Here is an 18,788-nt window from a genome sequence, read left to right on the forward strand (position 1 = left end):
CTTGATTTGTACTGCACCCTCCTCCTCCTCCTCCTCCAAAGGTAACGGTACCATCAGAGAACTGCAGTCTGCAGGACACACGTTGGTAGTAATTGCCTGGCTAATTTGTACTATGCGGCAAGGCGTGGATGCTTTCGGTTGTTAATTAAACGACTAAATCTGTTGAGTGCTCCTAACCGAGCGTTCCCTGCTCTATAGCTGTCATGACGCTGAACGACGGGAGAACCGTACGTGTCGGTCGCTGCAGAAATTAAGTTCGGCCGGACCAACCTTAATTAGCTCGGGTCGATCAATCGGGCCGGGCATAATTTAAACTTGCTTCAGGCCTGAGTGCCTGACCACGACTCGTTGCCAGCCACCGTCCTCACGTGCACGCATTCAATCGATGTTCTTCGATTCATATAGCCATGCAACGATCTCTCACTGCCTTCCCCTCTGTACCAATTCTGCAGTCTTGTGCAAAGCGATGCAATCCCGTACCGTGCATCCTCGAAATCGCGGCGTTGCTTGTTCATCCAAGGAGTTAATTTTCTGGAAGGTGAACTGTACGAGGTTGTTGTTCCCACGCAGAATAATTGTACGAGCCGTTTCAGACTTCAGAGCGCGATTTGCTTGGGCAGAACGACGATTAACGGAGAAATACGTGTTGTTTGGGACTTTGGGCATGAAAACCTGGACGTATACGCATGCACCGATGCATTGATAGCTACGCACGAGCCACTGCGGCCTGGCAACGTACCTTGCGGATGCAAGCGGCGTGCACTGAATATCAGACCTGCCTCGATCGATCAGCAGGAGGAGGACCCCGCTTTGCTGTATGACAGTAAGAAGCTTAGGTTCGTTCCCTACGCAGCGTCGGAGTAAAGGTGATTTGGTCTGGTTTGTCTGGTTCACCGTCGGTTCAGTTTTGCGCGCACGGCGGTCGCAACTATATATACGTCAACCCAGCTCTTGCTCTGCCACTCACCTCCCGTTGCCTAGGAAACCAGTGACAGCACTCTGACAGAGAGCAATTTGCAAGGAGCTAATTAAACAGCTAGCAATGGCGCTCGTCCCACTCCTGCTCTCGCTTCTCCTCGTCTCCTGCGCTGCGCAGTCGCCTGCCTCGTCACCGTCGGGGTCGAACGCTGCTCCGGTCAGTGCCTTCCCTCCGCAGGCTTCCGCCGCGGCGCCAACCACGGCCCAATCGCCGACGCAGGTCTCGGCCGCCTCGCCGTCGCAGGTGTCCGCCGCGCCGCCGACCACCACCGCCGCCTCGCCGTCACAGGTGTCCGCCGCGCCGCCGACCACCGCCGCCGCCGCCTCGCCGTCGCAGGTGTCCGCCGCGCCGCCGACCACAGCCGCCGCCTCCGCGCCACAAGTTGCCACGACACAACCACCGACAACAGCTGCTGCCTCTCCACAGCTCGCTGCCACGTCAGCTCCGCCAACAGCTGCCGCCTCCGCACCGCTCACCGCCACGTCACCTCCAGTGTCCTCGGTCGCTTCTCCGCCACTAGTCGCCACGTCCTCGGCCCCAGTCTCCGCGCCCCCTCTGGCAGTGACCGCGGCTCCTCCGGCGACAGCACCTTCCGTTGCCGCGCTACCTCCGGCCACATTTGCTCCAGTGGCTTCACCCATGGCCGCACCGCCGGCAACGGCTCCCACGGCATTCGCTCCGTCTCCGCTGCTCATGGCCCCGGTCGCGCCGCCAGCAACGGCCCCCGCACCGGCGCCCGTGTCACCGGCTCCGAGCGTCGCCCCGACTCCGTCGCCCGTCATGGCGCCAGAGCTCTCGCCCGTCATGGCGCCCGAGATCTCGCCCATCATGGCGCCTGCGCTGACGCCGCTCGGCTCCGCGAGCCCCGCGTTCGCGCCCATGGGAGAGGAGGACTCGGCGGCGGCGGCGGGTGCGCGCGCCGGCGTGGCCGCGCTCGTGGTGACGTTGGCGGCTGCAGGGCTCGTGGTCTTGTTTTAATTTGCAGAGCTTGTTTTACGTGCGCTCGTGCTGTTGTTACACGAGCGTGCCGTGTTATCCCGTTGACGTTTTGGACCGTTGCATACTTGCATGCATGTATGATTCTATTTCTAGGTGTACGAACACATTTGTTATTCGATTCTTCTTATATATATGGATGATGGATACTGGCTGCTCCTTCTGATTTGTCGAGAGAACAGAGAACCTTGCAAAAACTCACGCGAGAACCTTGCGCATATATCCGAGAGGTATCATGTTTCGTTCCGTTTCACACCGAACCCTGGTGCGTGGTTATTTACGCCTTTGTTGTTGCCATTCAGTAGTAAATCGTTGTGGTTTACCATTGTCGATGCAAATGAAGATATCGCAATGCATGTATAGTCGCACAACCCGTTCACGCGCCATCGCACAGGCTGAGAAGCACGGGACCCTTCGTATCAGACACGAGATCTGCAGGGATTTCCCTGCGTCCGCAGAGTCTGGGGACACGGCAGGCCGTAACACGCGTTCCGCTGCTTACGGAAGATGACGAACGGAAAAGCCCCATGATCAAATCACTCTCAACCACCCACTCACCGACAACGGAAAATCAGTAAATCACGTCGCTTTGCGCGTTCCACGGTTCATCAAGCAAACCCGCGAAGGGCGTGGCAGGGAGCAGAGAAACATGCACCGGTCGCCGGTTGGTGAGTGGTGACCTGGCGGGGGAGAGGCCGTGGCCGTCTGGTTCGCGAATAGAACAAGGTTTTCATTCAGGACATGGGCACATGTAAACATTGTACGTACGTGCGGGTTGTGATGATCGTTTGGAGCTGGTCCCGGAGAGAAGGCGTCTGCGGCCGATTGGACGAGGCCCGCGGGGCGCTGGCTCGTACGATCCCCGTCCGTGCGCATCTTGGCATTTTGCTGCCCCGGTACGTTCCACACGCTCCGATGTCGGTGGCCCGGTCTCAATATAACCCAGGCGAGACGAGCAGATTACCTAAATAGGTAAGCTAAAGCTAGAGCACCGTAATGAACGCATAAGCTCGCTTACACCGAGGTGGTGTACCCTGTACCGCACGTACACTTGGAGTGGTGCATCTGGATTTTTGGACTTCTTGTCCATGCAAAGACTGTTGTTTTCCGGCGCAGAGCTTTCCGTTAGTAATTTACAGAACCTTGTTTTTCCTTTTTATTCTAGCCCAAGTCCAAATCTTACACCAAAAGTTATCTGAAGTCGACATTGCTGGCTCCGCTGTTCACATTTTCATGTACCGTCATGTCTTTGCAATGAAAAACATACTAACCTCGTCGGTTTGAAAAGAGCCGCAACCGAAATAATGGAAACCCAAAATGTTGAACACGTCGGGAACACATTGTTTAAAAGACATCTCGTTCTTTCATAGCTTACAAATAAAAAAGGGTTTGGCTATTCTCTAGTCATTTAATTTTTAAGCAAATGACCTTAAAGCTAAGTTGGCATATCAGAACCGTTGCATTAACATTTGAGGGTCATTCTCACTCTCCCCTCCTCGCTTGCTATCGTTGGATTTTAATCCAACGGTCAAGCACGTCAAAATATCTAACTAATTTTTTTTGTGACTTCTCAATAGCAAATCCGATAAAAAAAAATGCGAAATTTAAGAACCTTTAGCTGGACTGCCGTCCTCTAATAAGTGTATTTTTACCTTTGTCCTAAGTCAAAAAACTAAAATTTGATAAACTCTATACCAAAAAGTAGCATCTTTTTATTATGACATCAAATTAGTATTACTAGATCCGTCTTCAAATATAGTTTCATAATATACCATTTCGATATCATATATGTTGTTACTATTTTCTGTAAAATTGATCAAATTAAAAAGGTTTGATTTAAGAAAAATCTAGAAGTACCCTGTGTGGAGGGAGGGAGTAGACCACGACAGAACGACGATGGAGTTGGGCCGGCCTTTGGTGCTCAAAATACTTTCCGGGCCTTTGTTTTGAGACTCGGGTTATAGAATCTAGACATGCTGGTCTGGGCTCGTGCTTCGGCCTCACCTCATGCTTCGGGTCTAATCCTGGTTCGGTCGGGCCTTGAGCACGTAGGAAGTAGTTTCCATTAAATAATAAACGAGAGCTCGTTTCGACATTTATTTTCGTCTGATCATCTGTCCATTTTATTTCGTTCAGATTGCCAGTCAGCAATTGAATTACATATAATCATGTTTGATATTTCACCAACACGTCACAGTTCCATTATCTGGTCAGATACTTCGCTGCACCAATACTGTAGACGTATGTACCATTTGCAAACGGCGTGTGCCTATGTCCCACCTTTATATATATACTTCCTACCAGCTCGGAGCAGTTGCGCTGATCAAAAGCTCGGTTCCCCCTGCCGCTGCCGGCATCACGACGACCAGCCCCTCGTCGGCACACGGCGAGACGATGCTGCAGGACACGTGCACGGGCTTGCTCCCGTCCAGCACGACCTCCTCGAGTCCGGCCTCGTGCCAGCACGCATCTCGAAGCGCGTACCCCGGAGACGCAGCTGTCTTCCTCGTCTGCCCCGTGCACGCATGCACGTTCAGCCCTCCCGAGCCATCAGCAGCGAGAACCGTGAACCGCGCCGGCTTCTCGACCCCCAGCTTCTCGCTGGCCTGGGCGATGCAGGCCTCAGCGAGCGCTTGGCGACGGTCGTCGGCGGCCGGTGCGTCACCGCCGGCGGCAGTCCTGAAGAGCACGGTCTTCGTGGTGCTTTCGGCGGATGGGGGGACGAGCGGGACGGACTTCAGGCGCTTGGCGGCGGCGGCTGGGCTTCGGAAGTAGTGCGTGTACCGTATCACCTGGTTGATGACGAGCTCGCTCTGCGCCTGAAGCTGCGCGTGCGTGCGCGCCCACGACTTGAGGAAGTCGGCGAGCGACAGCGGGTCGGCGTGGAGCAGGCTGCAGCACGCGCCGATGGCGTAGCCGCCGTCCTGGAACCGTGTGAACTGCATCGAAAGGGAAGCACGGAATTTGTGCTACGATCTTAAGCTAAAGACGAGGATAACATATTTGCATATACGAAGGAAAACAGGGGAAAGTCCATATTTACTTGCATGACGAAAGGGGCGCACATCTCGGGGTCCAGCGGGTCCACGTCGGTCCACAGCGCCAGGGCCGACTCGTTGCTCTCGCGGGCGCCCTTGGCCTCCTCCGCCAGGAACGCGGACATGGTCGTGTCCGCCGACGCCACGAGGAACCGCAGCCCGGCGTCGCTAAGCTTCACCCCCCACGACGGCGCGTCGTCGGAGCCCCGCCGAAGCCGGCCGGCCATCTTCGGGTGGTCGGGCAGCGCCGCGCTGAGCGCCTCCGTCACCCACACCGCCTGCTCCAGCCGCGCCCTCGCCTCGCCTTCGTCCAGCTGCTGGCCGTGGACGCCTTCCGTGCCGCGGTAGTAGAGCACCGCGAGGAACCGACGCTGCAGCTCCGCGGCCGTGAGCGCAGGCCCGTGCACGGCGATGGGCAGCAGCCGCCCGCGGTCCGCCGCGACGCGCGTCGGGACGGCGGTCTGTACCGACTCGATGTGGATATGCGCCGGCGCGGCCGCCATTTGATTAGTTTCTCTACACCCCGTGCCCGCCAGTCCGCCACGCCAAGGCATCAGCCAGTGATTTTTTGGGGATCAACTGGAGCATTGCGCAATTTATACATGGTTTCATGCAAGTTGTGTGTTGGTGCACTTGCGCGATGGGATCGAATGCTGCTTGCTTGAATGTTGGGGCACTTACGCGATGCGAAGTCCAAAAGCTTTACGTGCCATGGCTTTGTTTGTCGCGTCGTAAAGTGCGGAAGCTTGTTACGTCGCGGATACAAATTGTTGGTGCCTGCATTTGGTCTTGTTACGACGATGTCGTTTGGTTTTGGCTTGGTTACTTATTACCACGGCAATTTGATGGTTCAGCATTGTACGGGCTGTTCAGGTCACGCGTATGTTGTGCTGCAGTGTCTGCGTGGCAGCTGAGATAGAGCTTTAGTAATCGTAATGGACCGATAAAAAGCCCAACTATGTGCTAGCCCAACAAGCCTTGTAGCCTTAGTAGGAAGGTTGGGTCCTCTAAAAAAAAGTAGGGAAAGTTGGGTTGTCCGCGCCGAACCTATACTGGGCTGGGTAGAGTCTACTCGGAAATCGGAATGCCATGACCTAGCGCACAATTTTCCCCTTCTGCCCTGCCTCGCCGCTTCCTACTCGTAAGCATTTTCTCAAATAGTCCACGCGCGACGCCACCATCGCCCTCCGCCGTCTCCTGGACGGACCGGACTCCCCCACTCCACCAGCAACCTCCGTCCGCCGCCGGCGGCATGCAGAAGGTGCGTCTCAAGTGGGTGAAGAACCGCAGCCTGGACCACCTCATCGCCGGCACCACCTCCATCCGAGGGGTTTCCGAGCTGGCTACTTGGATGTATGCTACGTTATGTTCTAATCACGCTGGGTTGGAACCACTTGACCGGTGACACTGGTCCTTTTTTTATAAGCAAAGGGATACCACAAGTGCCACGGTGTGTAGCGTGACACGTTAGCTAGACACGTGTCACACCCACAAGGAATACAAATTTGCTTATCCATGCAGCGTCCGTCCTACTGTACACAGTAGAAAAAGTAGCTCTTAGGATGACCGTTCTAGCCTTGCTAAACAAGACTATGCCTGCTGATAAAACTCCTATCGATGCATTAAATACACTACGCCCGCCGTCTTGTCATATCTTCACTGTTTTTTTTAGAATTGCAGTGGTAAGTGAGACAGTAGAGCTTAGTCTTTTACGGGTTTTTTGTTTAGAGGAAGCTTAGTCTTTTACGGAGTACGATCGTGATGGAGCGATAAAAAGCCCAACTATTTTCGAGCCTAACTCGCCTATTAGCCCAGTAGGGCAGGTTGGGTTGTCTACACGAAACCTAGCCGCTTTCTAGTTCCTACTTACGGTCGTACAGTACCTTCGTAAGCATTTTCTCAAACAGTCCACGCGCGCCGCCACCATCGCCCTCCGCCGTCTCCTGGACGGACCGGACTCCCCAACTCCACCAGCAACCTCCGCCCGCCGCCGCCGGCATGCAGAAGGTGCGGCTCAAATGGGTGAAGAACCGCGGCCTGGACCACCTCATCGCCCGCACCACCTCCATCCGCTCGTCCTGCCTCCTGCTGGACTACATCGCCCGCCTCCCGTCGTCCCCCGTGCCGGCCCACGCCCTCGCGCGCTTCCAGAAGCCGCTTGGCCTCACGTTCCCCGTGCTCCGCTTCCTCCGCCGCCACCCGACCCTCTTCGCCGAGCAACCGCACCCGCGCTTCCCCTCCCTCCCTTCCTTCTCCCTCACGCCCGCCTCCGATATCCTCCTCGCTCGCCTGGCCCGCGCCTCCGCCGTCGACTCCCACCTCCGCCTAGCGCGCCTCCTCCTCCTCACCCGCTCCAGGTCGCTCCCTCTGGCTTCCATCCTGCCGCTCCGCTTCGACCTCGGCCTGCCCTACGACTTCGCCTCAGCCTTCCCCTCCTCCCACCCGGACCTCTTCACAGTCTCCAAAAACCACATCTCGCTGTCCACCTCCCGCCTCCCCGAGGACATCGCCATATCCTCCCTCCAGCGCCGCCACGCCGAGTCCATTACCGGGGCTACGTACCGCGCCCTGTCCCGGCCGCCGTCCTCGACAAATGCCCCCCTCGCGTTCCCGATGCGGTTCCCGAGGGGGTACGGCGGGATGAAGAAGGTCAAGGCCTGGATGGAGGATTTCCACCGGCTGCCTTACATCTCGCCGTACGATGATGCATCAGGCATCGACCCTGACAGTGACATCTACGAGAAGAGGAACATTGGTTTGCTCCATGAGTTGCTCGGGCTGATGGTGCACAAGATGGTGCGGAGGAACGCTATCCGGTTACTACGGGAGGAGCTTGGTCTGCCTCACAAGTTTACGAGGCTGTTTACACGGTACCCTGGGGTGTTTTACTTGTCGTTGAAGTGCAAAACGACGACACTGGTGCTTCGGGAGGGGTACGAGAGGGGGAAGCTCGTGGAGAACCATCCTCTTGCGGCGGTGAGGGACAAGGTGCATTACGTGATGCGCACTGGTGTGTTGTACCGTGGGAAGGGTTTGTCCAAGCTGGTTTTCGACGAGGATGGCGACGAGGAGGGTACGTTGGATGGTGATGAGGAGTTTCAAGGGGAGGGGATGGATGCTGATGCTGATGTTGAGTGCTTTGGAATGGAGATTGTGGATGATGATGGGCCTGATAATGATGAGGAGTATGAACGTGATGGATATGATTGACATGGAATGGTGAGTTGCACTTGCTGAAGTTTGCTGTTTTGAGATGATGGGTGGTCGATTCTGTCAGGATTTCAGCAACAGGGTTTAACTTAACACCCTGTCGTCCCCAAAGTAGTGCAGCTTGGTTCAACTAAGTGCCCCCAATTGAACGATTTCAGAAGGCAATTACACCACTGTAAGTAGCTAGTTCCATCAAAATCTTGATGTATCGTATATTACAGGCTCGAGAAGTAGAATGCTATTGTAGAGGCCTAATTTCCATGTTCTTTTTTGGTTGGGAATGTAAAAATATGGCTATGGTTCTCACTTCTCTGGGCCTTGGGAAAGCATGAGAGTTATCACGATGCCATTGTATGTTAGGAGTTAATCCAATACTTCTCATGTACCGATTCTTGTTAATTTATCTTAGCCGTGAGATCACCATGGTGAGTGATTGCATTTGCCACAGGATACTAAGAACATGTTCCAGGGGAAAACTTGTTTGGTATATTTAGAAACCATCAAGTAGTATTGTAGTATCTAGTGCTGCAGTTACTATGATTGTGTTCCACTATCACCAGATAACAGAACAACAGCATTCACCCACATAGTTTAAATTTTAAACATTCACTTGCCGCACCAGCCTTGCAAGAACTCACATCAAGTCTGAAAACACAAAGACGCCAATGTTTGCATACAGCGACAGATACGAATGTACGACACACAGAGTCGGCCAGACAAAAGCAGTTTGAACCAGCAACCAGCACTTCATCATCTGATCTTTTTATTTGATTGGCATGTGGCCTGCTATAAGTATCTTCGCACGGCGTTTGATGTCAGTATGCTGGATACCTTAGCTTCCAGAAGCTCATGCTATACTGTTTCTTTTGGGGCACGAAGCAAACCTCACTAGGATTAAGTCGAAATTCACTTTGGCAACATAGGGTTGCAATTTAGATGTCAGTTTAGTAGGCGGAACTTCAATCTTGTTTTGATAGACAAATATTAGATTAGATTTGGGTACACAACAATCAAATGAAATTATAATTTTCTGCATGCAAAAGATCTGTTTGAATTTTGAATTAGGACTGGAGTATTGGTAATTTTAAATTGATTTGCAGATACTTTTCATTTCTAGACACTGTTTCTTTTATGGCATGAAGCAATCCTCACTAGGATAGACAACAATGTTATTAGATTTGGGTATACAACGATCAAATGAAAATATCATTTCCTGCATGCAGAAGATCTGTTGGATTAGGACTGGATTAGAGTATAGATACTTCTAAATTGATTTGAAGATAATTTTCATTTGTAGGAGTGAAAAGACTATGCTCTCCTAACCTTTTGTGAGGGCAGTCAGCATATCTCACTATTGATTGCCTTGATCTTCGCAGTATCGCTGACTCTTGCTGCTTACTATCTTTCCAGCTAAAGTGATGCTGACCGAGGAGCCTTTGAAGTCTTGGCAACTTTTGTAAGACAAATGAAATTGAGCTTGCCACGATTATTATGAATTCATGTTCTTTCTTGTTTTGTGTAAAATTGGTGCAGTTTTGATTATTTCTGCCCCCACCATGACATTTCTGTAGCAAGCCTATGTGACATTCAACTATGATGTTTTAGGTTCTAAGTCATTTCATTGGCTTAATAAAACCTGAATGCTCATATACTGTTCTTAGTCCCTACTTCTAGTAGCTTGTGCTTTTTGCAACTATCATCTGCCACTTCAAGGTTAGGAAATCAAATGAAAATTCTCTTATTCTCCACTTTACTCCTTGAACGAGGCAGATGATTTTCTGCTCCAACAGATCAGTCGTTAAGAGCATCAACCTCTGTGCAATGTTAAGCCATATTCTGATTCTCAGGTCCATATTACCTTGATTGATATTCTGCTGTAATGCAAATGTTTCTTTCTACATGCCCTTCTTGAGTTCATGAAGGGTAAAGAATTAGCATACATGCTACTCCCTCCGATCCTAAATTGTTGTCGAAATATTACATGTATCTAGACGCTTTTTAAGAATAGATACATCCATATTTGGGCAAATTTGAGTCAAGAATTTAGGATCAGAGGGAGTACTAAACATAGGGGAATAACATTATTCAAGTAAGCAAAACTCATATTGTACGATCGAAGCTCCAGGGGGCTAGTAAGCCATGATCTGTTTGAATTTTCAACTATTCCACTACATCCCAATTGGGCAAGTTTCTATGTTTTTTTTTCTTTTTGCTTTTTATGTGCTGTCTTACTTGGATTAACAACTAATTCTAAGTTGTACAATACATACCTGTCACCAGCGCAAATGTGGAGTTTATGTACAGTATTGTTTTTTATGAACCATGAAATTGGTATTATACGATCTATAATCAAATGTGGAGTTTATGTACAGTATTGTTTTTCTTTGCAAATAAGTTGCACAACTTCTATGTTGTGGCATAGTGTATGGGAAAGACTTGATCTATTTCTTCTGTTTATCTATCTCAGTTTTCAGCTCTGAAAAGAGTTAAAGCTAAAGTGCAGAACTAAATAGTTATAAATCTGAGTGCTATCAACTTGCTGCAGATTCCTGAAACCTTAGCTGTTCATGGATTTCAAAGTGTTGTAAACTAATTGGCTAGTGTACATTGTGTCATCTTTACCCCTATGAAAGGGCGAAGAAATCACCCGTGCAATCGATCGGCCACGTCGACGCAGATGTTTTTTTCGTCTCGGCGTGGGCTGTGTGCCTGGTTGGGCCATCGCAGTTGTCGTGTGGTGGGCTTTGCTAGAGGTGCGTTCGCGTGTCTTCTAGAACGCTCCATCTTGACAGAGCGCAGTAGTTCCCAGCCGGTCTTGCCCTTCCCGCCGCGATTCTTCTCGGCGTTTCCCTTCTACACGTTGTTTCGCTGTCGGCCGGCTCCGGCGGCACCGTCGCTATAGAAGCGCCTCGAGGCGCTCGGTTTTCTGCAACTCCTCTCTGCGTTGCTGATTGGTGGTGGTTTCCTCCCGTCGATCAATTTGGCGTTGGATTTGGCCAGTGTTCGCATCCGCTGGCTGGATTTGGTGGCGGCGCCGGTCTGCTTTCTTCTCCGGCGGACGGATTTTGATTCCATAGGTTGCGGCCGCTTTGGTCTCGCAGGTACCTTCCTTTCACTGTTGCCTTGGTTTATCTGCATCTTCGTTCGTTCTCCAATCCTTGGCGCAGGAGGTGTGGCGTTGTGGCTAGGTTTTTTGTGGTCACGTCTTTCTCTCCCGTGCTTATTGGTGTCAGCCGGCGGGTTGGCGGATGGCTGTTGTGGCTCCGTGGTTAGCCCTTCTAGGAGGCAGATTGGTGGGTGCTGAACTGCTGCTTGCAGATTTTATCCCGTGCTTTGTTAGTTTGGCTTGGTGATATCTGTACTGGATCTGGTTGATCTTCTGATTATTCTTGTTTCCACAATTTATTCATGTCGGGGGAATGACCTCGGGTAGGGTCACAACGACACCACTCTGGCCGAGTTGACAAAGATCGTTCTAAGCCGAGATAAAGGAGGCTAAGCTGGCTAGGATTTATATGCCGGTATCTTCAAGTTCGACTAACGCTAAGCCGGTTAAGCCAGCATACCTAGTGTATGCCGGCACTATTGTTCTGTTATGTAAAGTATGCAGGGTCAAGGCGGATACGGGAGTCTCGGCAGTAGCCGAGATCCCTCAATGGTCTTATCCTGACCACGCGGGCGAAGATAAGGTGAAGCCGTCATCGCCCCGGGAAAGCAGTCAGCGCCTATACCACGATGTCAGAAGACCACGCGCTGGAAGCACCGAAAGGAGATTCCCTGATGAAGTCGGTGGAAAATAAAGCGGCTTTGTCCCCCACAGTACAGTCTGGAGGGAACAGTGCCGCGTGCCGGCGGGGCCCGTAGATAGCGACGGCGATCTCGGCCCACATGGCAGCGAGCCAGGTGGCGCCTATAAGTAGACCTTCACCCCCTGCGGTGAAGAGAGAGGCTCAAAGGGATTCCTATTTCCTTCTTCTTCTTCCTCAAGAATACAGCTCTAGGAGCATCTCTGTAATCGGTGTTATCCCGGAAAATCCATACAAGCAGGAGTAGGAGCCTTACCTCTGCAAGAGGGCTCCGAACCTGGGTAGATCCGCGTGTCCGAGCGTGTTTTCGTGCGTGTTCTTCACGTTTCTTCCTCCTCCAGATCCATCAGCGTCCATCAGCCCCAACTCAAGCCATCCTATGGCATTTGCCGTGACACCACCACGACAGTTGGCGCCCACCGTGGGGCTACCAGCGGCGCTGGCTGGGGTTTCCATTCGGACGGGAAGCTTCCTCGTCACCGGAGAGCGCGTCGTCTCCGGTTTGGTCCAAAGATTCGGTTCTCTGGGCTTCATCGACAACAACGTAGGCTGCTTCAACGGCACACCGTTTCCCTGCGCAGGCCACTTCATCAACTTCGGCATGCATGAGGTCTATGTGGCAACTGATCGCCCTTGCAGGTACCCGGAGCAGGTGGTGATGGCCGAGGATCCACCTGCCGTCTGCACGGCTCGCGGCCGGCATCTCGACGGTCCCGTGGGCTACGTAGAAGTCATGGTGACGGCGCACGGCATCGACGCCGGCAAGGGCACCGCAGAGAGTGGCGCAGTCCCGGGCAAGTCAGGCAGAACGGCAAAGTTTCCCTTGGAGAAGCCAGACAATGTCACGGCACACGCCGGCGCGTCGGCCTTGCCGCCAAAGCCGACCCAGCTCCAGGCCTCCATCGAGCGGCTGACCATGCCGGTTGCGTCGAACGCCAACCCAGCTCAACTACAGGCAGATTTGGAGGCGGAAAGGCAAAGGCAAAGGCTACTAAAAGAAGCAGTAGAGGTCGCCGATGCTCGGCAGCAGCTCGAGATTTCGCTCTGTGAGTATAACAAAGCTCATGGTCTTAATTCTACTGCATTTACTAACCCTAGCAGAGTTGGAGAGGTGCGTAACCGTGGCAAGAACTTGAATGTCGAGATGACAAGAGATGGCAGGGGTGTGCCAGCAGCATCGGCGAGTTTCGTCTCGGCACTAAAGTCGAAATACAATACCCTTGTCAAAAATCTCCGAGCGGCCGAGGCTACAGCTGAGGAGTTGTCGGATCTCACGGAAGAGGCACTTCGGCAGCAGCAGCTGCGCGTGAAAGAGCTGCTCCAATTGGCAAATGAGCAGAACGAGGCATACATGAGGATGCACGGCAAAGCCGGCGCATCGCAGGTTATTCACTCGGCGGCAGACGCCGACAAGCAAGCGTCCTCGCCTGGTGGCAATCGGGGCAAAAGTGTCAACTCAGGTCGGGATAAACAGCTTCAACGTTGTGACCCAGCTTTGACTGAGAGGCAAATGGTCAGGAGGGTTGATGATAGCCAAAGCGGTCTGCGACCCGGCAGCAATCGCCGACATTAGCAGGAGCGCCACTCATTCGATCATGGACACCGACTTCGAGGTCCGGCACCCAATACTACTGCAGGACAGCAGGGTGTCGGGCGCGACCCACTGTACCGAGATGAAAATCGCCGATAGGATCGTCACGGTGACGGATACTCGGCCTTGGCTGACGAAGGTTATATCAGGCGAGAGCATGACAACCTCGGCCCGCTCGGCGGCAGAGTCGGCAACAGGCAGGTATCACCTTTGGACGCTCGGCACCGACTTGATCGAATATATCTGTCCGAACTCCTGGAAGAGCAAGGTCCTCCGGGACCGCGTTGCTTTGCGAACTGAATCATGAGGGAAAGACCAAACCCGGGTTTTCAGCTGCCCAGGGGCACGAGGACGTATGACGACAGTACTAAGCCGGAAGATTGGCTGGAAGACTATGTCACGGCAGTAAGCGTGGCAGGTGGCAATCGCAGATGGGCAGTGCGTTACGTACCACAGATGCTTGTAGGACCGGCCAGGATATGGCTGAACAACTTACCAGAGAGTAGCATCAATTGCTGGATTGACTTCGAGGAAGCCTTTGTTAGCAACTTCACTAGCACTTACAAGAGGCTGAATCGTCCTCAACAGTTGTCCATGTGCAAGCAGAAAAACAACGAAACTGACCGGGAGTACCTGACCAGGTGGAACAATCTTCGCAACTCCTGTGAAGGAGTAGTAGTCGCAGGCCATAGCATGGTTTGCCCAGGGATGTCGGCACGGCAGCATGCTGTGGCAGAAGCTGCAAAGGGAGATGCCGGCCACCTTATCTGAAATGATCAGGATAGCCGACATGTACGCGCTTGGGGATCCGACTCAGCCATCGCTGATGCCGGCAGAACCGCAAAGGGAGCTGCCGGTGTACAATCCCGCTGGAGCATTCCGAAGGAATGATCATCAGGATCACCGCAACAAGAGAAGGGATGATAGGCCGGATTATCGGTATGGGCCAGCCCATGTCGCCGCGGTTCAAGATCAGCCCGATGCCGGCTTGGGTCAGCGACAGTAGACGGGAAATCAACAGTGGGCCAAGAAGGGGGAACAGAAGAAACCCTGGCAAGATAAGCCGAAGTATACTTTCGAGGTAATGTTAGATCAGCCTTGTCGTTTTCACACGACCAACCCCAACAACCCGGCAGTGTAGCTGGATGCAGAGGGTCGAGAAAGGGGAAGCAAGCCGCTTACCCCCACCTCCACCCCTCACAGGCGCAAACGCACAGGTCCAAGGACCACCTCAGGCAAACAATGCGGTCAACCAGGTGGAGGAGCAAGAAATCCCAGGCTATGCCGGGAGAAACGAGTACAAGGAGCCTCATCAGAGCTATATGATTTTCATCACCGAGGCGATTGACAAACGAAGCCAGCGCAGGCGAGAAATGGAAGTCAATGCTATTATGACGGCGGTTCCGAAATTCATGTATTGGTCGAAGCAGGAGGTCAGCTGGAACCGGGTAGATCATCCTAAGGTACTGCCCAACCCTGGCGGATATGCCCTAGTGGTTGATCCGACGCTCATTGGTCCCGACATCAACGTCAAGTTTACTCGGGTTCTCATCGACAATGGGAGCAGCATCAATATCCTATATCGGGACTCGATGCTTAAGCTCGGCCTTACAGATAACATGCTTGAGCCCAGCCGGACTACCTTTCATGGTATAGTGCTGGGAGTATCTTGCGTCCCGGTAGGCAAGATCCGTGTGGATGTTTTGTTCGGCACTAGGGAGAATTGTCGGACTGAAAATCTGGTGTTCGAGGTGGTAGACCTCAGCAGCTCATATCATGCACTGGTAGGTAGGCCGGCACTCGCCAAGTTCATGGCCACCACTCACATTGGTTATCTAAAGATGAAGATGCCGGGACCGAATGGTATCATAACTATCACGGGCAACTACAAACGCTCAATGGAATGCGCGGCGGCCGGGTCTGTTTTGGCCGAATCATTGCTCATCGCTGGCGAGAAAGAGAAATTACAACAAGCGGTGGCAATGGCACAGGCGGCACAAGTCGGTATGCCGGCAATGACCAATCCTCATGGAAGCATCGCTTTCCAGGTAGCTAGAGAGACAAAGAAGGTACAGATCGACAGCGAGTTCTCGGACCGCACCGTGATCATTGGTGCCGGCCTGGGGGAGAAATAGGAAGGCGAGCTCAGCAGCTTCCTCCGTGAGAATCGGGACATTTTTCCATGGTCAACTCAAGATCTGCCGGGTGTGCCGAGGGAGTTAGCTAAGCACTCATTGCATGTCAGACCAGACGCGAGACCGGTGAAGCAGCCCCTTAGGCGCTTCGCTGACGACAGGAGAAAAGTCATATCGGAAGAGGTATCCCGGCTTTTAGCCGCTGGCTTCATCATGGAGGTACTACATCCCGACTAGTTGGCCAACCCGGTCATGGTCGAGAAAAAGAAAGACGACCCAACTGCTGCCAAGGTGTGGCGCATGTGTATCGACGACACCAACCTCAACAAGGCGTGTCCTAAAGATCCTTTTCCGTTACCTCGGATCGATCAAGTGGTAGACTCTACCGCCGGATGTGAGTTGTTGTCTTTTGTGGATGCGTACTCTGGTTTTCACCAGATACCACTGAACCCTAATGATCAAATAAAGACATCATTTATCACTCCGTTCGGGGCTTATTGTTATCGTACTATGCCGTTCGGCTTACGAAATGCAAGGGCTACCTATCAAAGGTGCATGCAGAAATGCTTGCACGATCAACTCGGCAAGAATGTACAGGTATATGTCGACGACGTCGTCATAAAAACCAAGGAAAGCGCTACACTCTTGGACGATATTCGAGAAACATTCGCAAATCTGCGGAGATTCCGAATGAAACTGAACCCGGCCAAATGCACATTCGGGGTGTCGGCAGGAAAATTGCTGGGTTTCCTGGTATCAAGCCGAGGAATAGAAACAAACACCGTAAAAATTGCCGCCATAGAAAAAATGAAATTACCAAAGTGCCTCAAAGATGTGCAGAAATTCACGGGATGTTTAGCATCGCTAAGCCGCTTCCTCAGCCGGCTAGGCGAAAAGGCCTTGCCCTTGTACCAGCTAATGAAGAAGACTGACAAATTCGTGTGGACGCCACAAGCGGATTTAGCCTTCCGGGAGCTAAAAAAGATGATTGCCACGGCGCCGATATTGGCCTCCCCAATGGAGAAAGAGCCGATGTTGCTGTACATCGCGGCAACCAACCGGGTTGTCAGTGCCGTCATTGTGGTGGAGCGAGTTGAAGAAAAAAGTCGGTGCAGAGGCCGGTATATTACTTAAGCGAGGTGCTATCGTCGTCCAAGCAGAACTACCCCCATTATCAGAAGATGGCGTATGGTGTGTATATGGCGGCAAAGAAATTGAAGCATTACTTTGATGCACATCAGATCCGAGTTATTTGTGAAGCGCCTGTCTCGGAAATCATGAGTAACAAAGACGCGAGCGGCCGGGTAGCAAAATGGGCAGTGGAACTAGCACCCTATACGCTACAATATGATAGACGAAATGCCGTGAAGTCTCAAGCTTTGGCGGACTTTCTAGTGGATTGAGCCGAGATAGAATATGAGCCGCCACCCCTGGAGACTAACTATTGGAAGATGCATTTCGACGGCTCCAAGATGAAAAATGGATTGGGTGCCGGCATAGTTCTAACCTCGCCTAAGCGTTAGAATTTTGCTGGCGGAGAGAGTCGGAGGCAGGCATCCACCATGTCGATACCGAACGCCTTGAGAGGCTTAACCCGGCTCATGATGCTCACTAGGTAATCCTCCAAGTTCCACTCAAACGTTTCTCCCGCGGATGGGTCCCTTTTCCTTCGAGCCTTTATCACGGTTGCTTGGGCATGCTCGACGGATAAGGGGAAGCACTCTGGCAAGAGCAGCAGACAACCAATCAGTTTCGGAATAACAGTGCTACCGGTCAAGCAAGTAATTACAGGAAGAGGTTCAGCTTACTTGTAAGCGTGGTGTCGATCTTGATGATATCACGCCTGAGAGACTCGATCAGGCCTGCCTTCTCGGCATCTTCCAATTCGGCGATTGTCGCTCGAGTCTCGAGCGCGGCGGCGGCCTCCTTGATTTTCTTGACCTCGCCCTCTAGACGGATTTTCTCTTCCTCTCGAGCAGAGAGAGCCGAGGTAAATTGGCTTACCTCGGTCTTATGCGCCTCGACCTGCGCAGTCATCTCAGCTTGCAGATGAGCGACCTCTTTTTGATGTTGCTCGGCTAGCCGAGTCTTCTCATCTGGTAAGCCAGAACAGATGTTATAGAAGCCGACATTCAAGATCAGTAAAACCCGGATTGCGAGCAGATTCTTACCTTGTAACTCGGAGACGCGCCTTAGCAGCTCCTCCACTTGAGCGTCGTCTTTGGCTGAGGACAAGAACAGATGTTTGGTTTATGACTATTATGCATACGTGGACAGAGATTGCATACGACCAGGAGATACTTACTCTGGCTCTCGCGCTCCGCCTTCAAGGCCTCGTGCGACGCCTCCAACTTCTTATACATGCCCAACAGTCCTTTGAAGGCTGCTGAGCGTTTATTCATGCAGAGCTGCCAGATCAAAGGGTGCAAATAAGATTACCGAGACAGACAGCGGGGAATAAGGGTTTGAAGTTCTGCAAGCTAAGCTTCAGGCCGACTATTCTAAACCCGACCTGAACCTCGGGGAATAAGGATTTGAAGTTCTGCAAGCTAAGATTCAGGCCGACTATTCTAAACCCGACCTGAACCTCGGGGAATAAGGGTCGGAAGTTCCGCAAGCTAAGCTTCAGGCCGACTATTCTAAACCCGACCTGAACCTCGGGGAATAAGGGTTTGAAGTTTTGCAAGCTAAGCTTCAGGTCGACTAATTCTTACCCGCTCTGAACCTCGGGGACTAGGAGTATGGGTACTATACTTGAGCTTGGAGTTAAGATTTATCAAAGAATTTTGCGTACCTCGGTGGCTTGGTCCGCCTCGAACATGGCCACTCGGGCTTGGTACATCCGGGCCGCCACTGACTCCGGAGTCGCTGCCGGTGGTTGCCCCACCAAAGGGTTTTGTCGTGCCGCCTGCACGGTGCTGGAGGTCACTTCGCAGTGATCCGCTTGGTTCCAGTCCGTGACGAACTGGCCAAGTGACCCCCAGCTCTGCCAGCTGCTCGTCTGAACCGGGATATCATGTTGCTGGCATGACC

General features: G+C 52.4%; 3 protein-coding genes across 4 annotated transcripts; 2 read left to right on the forward strand and 1 right to left on the reverse strand.

Moving 5' to 3' along the window:
• Window positions 1-935: 935 nt before the first annotated feature.
• LOC104585395 (calphotin) lies at window positions 936-2,143 on the forward strand. Its single transcript, XM_010241899.3, has one exon. It carries the CDS (start codon window positions 1,043-1,045, stop codon window positions 1,955-1,957), a length of 915 nt encoding a protein of 304 aa, XP_010240201.1. The 5' UTR covers window positions 936-1,042; the 3' UTR covers window positions 1,958-2,143.
• Window positions 2,144-4,082: 1,939 nt separating this feature from the next.
• LOC100831202 lies at window positions 4,083-5,758 on the reverse strand. Its single transcript, XM_003580220.2, has 2 exons — window positions 5,019-5,758; window positions 4,083-4,914 (listed from the first exon to the last, which is right to left on the reverse strand). Exons 1-2 carry the CDS (start codon window positions 5,565-5,567, stop codon window positions 4,273-4,275), a joined length of 1,191 nt encoding a protein of 396 aa, XP_003580268.2. The 5' UTR covers window positions 5,568-5,758; the 3' UTR covers window positions 4,083-4,272.
• A 1,084-nt stretch (window positions 5,759-6,842) lies between these two features.
• On the forward strand, window positions 6,843-9,890 carry LOC100843536 (protein WHAT'S THIS FACTOR 1). Of its 2 annotated transcripts, none has more exons than XM_024456394.1 (2): window positions 6,843-8,398; window positions 9,600-9,890. In XM_024456394.1, exon 1 carries the CDS (start codon window positions 7,012-7,014, stop codon window positions 8,221-8,223), a length of 1,212 nt encoding a protein of 403 aa, XP_024312162.1. In that variant the 5' UTR covers window positions 6,843-7,011; the 3' UTR covers window positions 8,224-8,398; window positions 9,600-9,890. The 2 variants fall into 2 exon arrangements, with proteins under 2 accessions (XP_024312162.1, XP_024312161.1); XM_024456393.1 differs by having other exon boundaries at window positions 9,634-9,890.
• The last annotated feature ends 8,898 nt before the right edge of the window (window positions 9,891-18,788 follow it).

Source organism: Brachypodium distachyon, chromosome 5, assembly GCF_000005505.3.
Source record: "Brachypodium distachyon strain Bd21 chromosome 5, Brachypodium_distachyon_v3.0, whole genome shotgun sequence".
NCBI lineage: Eukaryota > Viridiplantae > Streptophyta > Magnoliopsida > Poales > Poaceae > Brachypodium > Brachypodium distachyon.

Bases quoted from the DNA above. Each gene is read 5' to 3' on its own strand.
- LOC104585395 (XM_010241899.3), top strand. From the start codon at position 1,043: ATGGCGCTCGTCCCACTCCTGCTCTCGCTTCTCCTCGTCTCCTGCGCT.
- LOC100831202 (XM_003580220.2), bottom strand. From the start codon at position 5,567: ATGCCTTGGCGTGGCGGACTGGCGGGCACGGGGTGTAGAGAAACTAAT. The intron at 4,915-5,018 runs GTAAATATGGAC...CTTTCGATGCAG, and splicing joins GCGCCCCTTTCGTCATGCAA to TTCACACGGTTCCAGGACGG.
- LOC100843536 (XM_024456394.1), top strand. From the start codon at position 7,012: ATGCAGAAGGTGCGGCTCAAATGGGTGAAGAACCGCGGCCTGGACCAC.